This window comes from Oryzias melastigma, linkage group LG9 (assembly GCF_002922805.2).
Source record: "Oryzias melastigma strain HK-1 linkage group LG9, ASM292280v2, whole genome shotgun sequence".
In the NCBI taxonomy this organism is placed as follows: domain Eukaryota; kingdom Metazoa; phylum Chordata; class Actinopteri; order Beloniformes; family Adrianichthyidae; genus Oryzias; species Oryzias melastigma.
Genome location: NC_050520.1, coordinates 21,286,817 through 21,292,871, shown reverse-complemented (window position 1 = coordinate 21,292,871; position 6,055 = coordinate 21,286,817). Strand labels below are relative to the sequence as shown.

The window sequence follows — 6,055 nt, the reverse complement described above, 5'->3', positions numbered from 1 at the left end:
TAATGTAAGCTCCATTCATGGAACAACAAAAAAAGCAGAAGTTTATTGTTTTGGTGAAAAAGCATAGCCTTTGCACAAAACACAAGTTCTCACAATACAGTTTTGCAACCAACTATGAATAGTTAACAAATATGTCAAAGGTCAAAATAAGTATAGGACAAAAACATAGTTTTTATTGTTTATTTCATTTATTAACATAGTTGTATTCAAAGTCTACAAAAACAGATCGTATTCTGATAACATATAAACATGTAGTTATTCAGTGACTAATATAAAAAGAGAAAACAAAACTAGCATCAACTCACAAAAGAAGTATGTTAAGCTTCAGGTAAAAAAAAAGAAAAGCTTTTACAAAATTAACGGATCAAATTATGTAACGGGGGAAAAAAACACATATAATGACAAACCACTCCAAAACCAAAATCTCTTAAAAAAGTACAGGAAGTTGGCAGCACAGGCTCTTCCTGGAAGGGCCTGTTTTGTAATTTATGACATCACAATGTGAGGACCCGGTCATATTGGTGAATTGAGAGGAACTGGCGCTCTGAGAACAGGGCCTTAGAGGAATGTTCAGAGATGAGGGAATGGAGGAATTAATATTATTTTACACTTAAAACCTCAATAATGTGAAATTTGTATTATATAGGCCCTTTAAAAATGTAAAAATCTGTATGATGCAGAAATAAAAAGAAGAAGAAAAAAAGAAGTGCAAAATGCTATTGAAACTTAAGACTACAGACACTTAGATGCAGATGCCCCCCAAAAAAGAAAAGCGTATTTCAGTTTTTGAGTATTTAGGTTTTCTATGTATACTATATACAACAAATTCTCCAAAATATTGTATGTTAAGATATTTAAGAAAAAGATAATACAAAATTGAAATAACCACTCTGTTATTTAGGCAGTTTGTGTGCTTTAAAAGAAGTGATTCTAAAAAAAAGGGTTGTTAAACTATTTACATAAAATTGCTGTAAAAGCCTCCATCAGCAAGTCTTGGTGAAACTCAGTAGGTATCTTTGTTTTCCTCTTTTGATGAAACGTTTGTTAGCCTGACATTTCTTTCCTCTTCTTCTTTCCTGTCCCGAACCTCTCCCTCCACGTGGAAACCAACCATTAACTGGTAGATCATCGTGCCGACAATGGTGCCAAGGAAAGGAGCAAAGATGGGGACCAGGAACCAGCCCTGTCTCATTCTGTAGAGTTGGAAAGGAAAAAAAGTTATTACCAAGGAGTGGTAAGTCAAATATAAAACAAATATATGTGTCTGGTTTGGGGACTTACGTGAAAACTTCCATCCCCCAGCCGGCCATAGCGGTGAAAATACGAGGACCAAGGTCTCTGGCAGGATTGACTGCATAGCCGGAATTGAAGCCCATTGATAACCCAATCACCAAAACCACAAACCCCACAGTGAAGGCCTCAAGACCTTGAGGGATGGGATTGTTGTAGGGATCCACAATAGCCAGAATGCAAACTATCAATGCTGCTGTGCCAATGAACTGTTCAAATAATAGACAAATGGGGAGTTAATAGTGAGTTTCATGATCTACAACTGTAAGTGTTTAATTTTGAGTGAAAATATTCTCTTTATCTTAGATTACCTGATCAAAGAAACCATTGAGGAGGGTTAGATGTTTTGCTGGGTAAGTGGCAAAGATGCCTGCCGTGGGATTACTATCAGTCATGTTAAAAGCCTCAGGAAAGTCCCACAATGCATCTGGTAACACATAGAGAAGAAAACGTAGCAAACAGGTGCAAAACAACTACACTTTAAATAATGCATGTTGCAAAGCCTCTGAAACTCATCACTCCAGCTTCTCCTTACCGTAATACATGCCGAAAATGATGGCAGCCCCAAAGAAAGCTCCGATTGTTTGAAAGAGGAAATACATGGGGAACTTTCTCCAGCGCTCTCTTCCAAGCAAGCAGAGGGCAAAGGTCACTGCGGGATTCAGATGGCCACCTGCAGCGAGGGTGTGAATAAATACAGGACATGGCTTAAAATGCATAAAAAATATATATTGATAATATTAGTGGTGGAATCGTTTTGTTTCTCGTTGGTCTAGATCTCGTCTTGGCAAAGAAATTTTCTTGGCATACCTGATACCTGGCCACACACCAGGATGCCTAAGGTGGCCCCAAAGCCGAACGCGAAGTTAACCGTCATGAAACGGGCGTGGGTGCCGCCACTTAGCACCAGCTGTGCCACAGCACCACAGCCAAACATCTGGAAGACAGAACAGATGACTTCAGGTTAATAATATGGCAAACAAAGTTTTCTGCCGTTCAGATAGATTCTGTCAAACAAAAATCTAGAGATATTCTGAGCTGTTTTAGCAGATATCTTGCTTTTTTTCATCTAAAAATATAGTCAATTTTGCTAAACTTCAAAATAATATACAAACTGCATCTAATCTGAGAGTTATTTGATAAATAAAGTAGTCTTTGAACTGCTTTATTAAGATGTAAACAAGTCAGAACTATCATAGTTGGTGGAAAATATTTTAAGGTTTTGAACTTTTCTTTGTTTGCAATCAAAGGGAAGGAATTCTTCTCAATCTTTTCTTTGTCCGCCTAGAAAAAGATTCTTCTGAGCTCTTTCAGGACGATGCATTTCAGTCAGACCACACAAGTCATATGTTGAGGTTAAGCTTAAGGCAACCACACGAGAACGCCCGGCGCCTGAGGGCTGTTTATGATCACTGGGCTCAGCCTGGACCATTCCTAGCCAAAACTGGCCCTTACTGAGCGAAAGGCCCATAAATAAATCTTTTGTTGGATTATCTGTCTCGGTTTTTCGGATTGCGGTGTCATGCGACCAAATAGACAAGAGACTATAAATGAAAAAAAAAAAAAAACATAAATCCTTTTGTTTACAGTCTGTCCATAAGTCCATCTATCTCTTTTTTATGAAAAACATATCCTCTAAGCCTAGAAGATAGATCTTCAAATCTGCTTCAAACATTTATTCAGATTTATGGATACTCTGGTGGTCAAAAACAGAAATGTCAAGTCGAAACTAATCTGGCAATAAAGATAAAAATAACAATTTGACCCACTGAAAAAAAAAAGCTAAAATAAAGTTGGTAACTCTGCAACTCAAAGGAGACTGACAAAAACAGGAACAGAAGCTTTCAACTAAAGGGCAGTAGCTCTAGTTCACCATGTCAGATGTGTTAAATTACAGACGATGGTCCATTTCCCTGGATTTACAAAAACCCTCTCTTACTTAGATTATATTACACTAGAAAGGTCTATCGTATAATCTAAAGTTTAAATATTGCTCTGCAGAACAGGCCTGCTGTGCTGATGTTATAGTTAGTTTATCTTCACTTGAGGAATTCACTCAGTTGACGACAAACCAAAACAAAAAAGAAAAAAAAGAAAGAAACCCTTAATTCAGCCCACTGAGACACTTCACAATTATCTCAGATTAAAAAAAAAAAAGAATAAAAATATGCTGGCTTGGCTCCAGTTTCTAACCTATGTTTTGAAGTCATAATAAGAGGTGCTCACACCCAAAAGGTTTTCTCGCAGAAAAAAAAAGGTCTGTCAAGGAGTCTAAACCTTCTGTAATATACTGATTAAAGGGAATTAAAAAATGCTGCTTTCAATTCAGAAAATGTTTCTTCTCAAGGCTCCTAACTTTAACATTAGAAGATCATTTTTTATGATCCAAATCTTAGACGTAATAATGAGTGAGTCAGAAACACACAGGTATAAAAGGACACACCTGCACACACCCTTAATAATGACACTTGCATTAAGTGGCTTTGTTTAAAAATGATCGATTTGATTTTATTCTTTAAGTTATTACCTATTTTAAATAAAGTTACACTTTAAAAACAGTTATTACACACATATATTCACACAATAACTCAACGTATGGCACTTGTGAAAGAGGAAGTGAAAATATGCTAAAATATGTCATACACAGTGTTCTGCTACTGACTTTCCCTGTTATTAACATGTGTCAGCTCTTTAAAGGCTCAACCCTGTTGATTGACGCTCTGCGTCTTTGTGTTGCGTAATGATCTTTGTCAACTTTAGGTGTTGGAAATGTACACAAAGCTATTGGTTGTTCTAGAATTTCAGGTTTTTGGTTTAAAACCCAATTTATCCTAAAAGCCTTTTTAAAAACATCCTGTTTGTAGGGTATATGTGAAAGACGAATACAATACTTTATGAGCGTGTTTTTATAAAAACAAAATAGATGCAATAGGAAACCCAATATGAAGCATTTAAGCTTTAAAGAAATGACAATTAAAAAAAAAAAAAGAAAAGACAAAAGAACAGTCAAGAAAACAGTAGTTTGGCCCTTGGGATCTTAAATCTCATCTTTCTTTTTCTTTTTTGTTCAAATAGCAGGGAGACTCCAAATGTGTTTCACATCATTTACAGCCTGGAGCCACCTGAAACTGTTTGTTCTCAACTCTGTAAGTCCAAGCAAGTTTGCATTTAGACACGGGCAGAAAACCTGCTTGCTTTTCAAATGTTGGGACCTTTATCTCTCTGAAGTCTGCATTGCTGCTAAATTCCATTCATTTTGGCCGTGCAGAACAAACATATCATCACATTGTTCATCCATGAAGAGAAATCAATCCGAAAAGGACAGAAAATACCCAAAAGAAGGCAGAAGTTGCATACAAATTTTCCAAAGCTTTATTTGCTTTGTAGGGTGGTGACATACATACACACCTGTGATTTCTGAAGGATTGTATGCATTTCTTGAAGTGTTTACTTATCCTAATTATGTCAAATATTTTTTGTCCTAATTTGATTTATATATTTACCACAAAAAAGGAATAAAACTTTGTTCTTAGAAGTAAAGCTGTGAGTTTATAAACAAAGTTTGTTTTCACAGTTTAAGTACCAGCTGAGCTCCAAGACCACATAAATGCAGACTTACCACGAGGATGAGAGTCCCGAGGCATTCTGCAAGAGACTGTCGAAGCAGCTTGTTGCGGATCTGAAAGGTCCGCGCTAGTTTGTCCAACATTATTTTTTGACGACTCATGCTTGCAGCGGCTGAGCGGGGACGCGCAGAGCAGGTATGCAGGTATGCAGCTCTTCCAAGATACTGTTAGACTGAGAGGATGGGGCTCTACTTATATAACTGAGTATAGCTGAGATGGGAGGACTTTTTTTTTTTTTTTGCCAGGTTAGACTTGGGCCCACCCTTTGCACCACACCTCTCCATACTAGATTGGTTTTCTTGCAGGACCTGTCTCTAGAACAAAGATGTGCAACTTTTATTTTGTCATTATGTCTTTTATTTTTTTTGGTTCCTCCATTGTGCTGTTCGCACCAACGACAAAAGTGAAGTATCTGTGTGCATGAACCAAGGAAAATAAATAAATATTTAAAACAGAACCTAAAGGCTGCGTGAAAAGGGGAACATCGGCTACACCAACAATTACTAGTCTGCAATGATACCTGGTGCAGCATTTCCCTGGATGTAGGATTTGCTTCTGATTTTTGCTTTTAGATCAGATTGTTATCACATTCTTGCACATCAAGGCAGTTCTAAGAGACTTGTTAGCTTGATGCTTTTGTTTATTTGATTCAACTGATGTTCTCTTTGAAGGGTTCATGTTTTCCTGAGCTTATTCAGTTTTATTATTAATAATAATGTGAAAAATAGCTATTATTTTAGCTGAGGTGCCATTACTAAAGCTTAAAGGAGTGTTAATTACTTGGTTATTTCTTAGAATTATATAGAAAAAGTGGGGGGGCAAAGCTTTTGTGTGTGTGTGTGGGGGGGGTGGTCCCCTTTAGCTCCGCCTCTGTCTGTTGCCATCCTTTGGGTCTCTCCTTGTTTCTTTTGGGGGTTTTTTTGTGTGTAAATGTAGTTTTTGTTATTTTATTTTACTCCCATTATTCCACATCAAAGTTGAATCATGTTTCCTTAGATTTTCAGTTCTTCACTCTCTGTTCAGTTTTGCTGTCAAGGGTCATGTTGGGGGAACTTGTGGGGTGCGGGGGGACTGGGGGAGGCTGTTCATTCAGCCAAATGAAAGGCACAATATAAATAAATAAAGATTTAGTTTGAGTT

At 37.1% G+C, this 6,055-nt stretch overlaps 1 protein-coding gene across 1 annotated transcript; it reads right to left on the bottom strand.

Moving 5' to 3' along the window:
• On the bottom strand, positions 1-5,732 carry aqp3a (aquaporin 3a). Its single transcript, XM_024274537.2, has 6 exons — positions 4,910-5,732; positions 2,101-2,227; positions 1,826-1,963; positions 1,602-1,717; positions 1,282-1,499; positions 1-1,193 (listed from the first exon to the last, which is right to left on the bottom strand). The coding sequence occupies exons 1-6, from the start codon at positions 5,015-5,017 to the stop codon at positions 1,004-1,006; spliced, it is 897 nt and encodes a 298-aa protein (XP_024130305.1). The 5' UTR covers positions 5,018-5,732; the 3' UTR covers positions 1-1,003.
• Between the last annotated feature and the right edge of the window lie 323 nt (positions 5,733-6,055).

Bases quoted from the DNA above. Each gene is read 5' to 3' on its own strand.
- aqp3a (XM_024274537.2), bottom strand. From the start codon at position 5,017: ATGAGTCGTCAAAAAATAATGTTGGACAAACTAGCGCGGACCTTTCAG. The intron at 1,964-2,100 runs GTATGCCAAGAA...CCCTCGCTGCAG, and splicing joins GGTGTGTGGCCAGGTATCAG to GTGGCCATCTGAATCCCGCA. The intron at 1,500-1,601 runs GTAATCTAAGAT...TTATTTGAACAG, and splicing joins TCAATGGTTTCTTTGATCAG to TTCATTGGCACAGCAGCATT.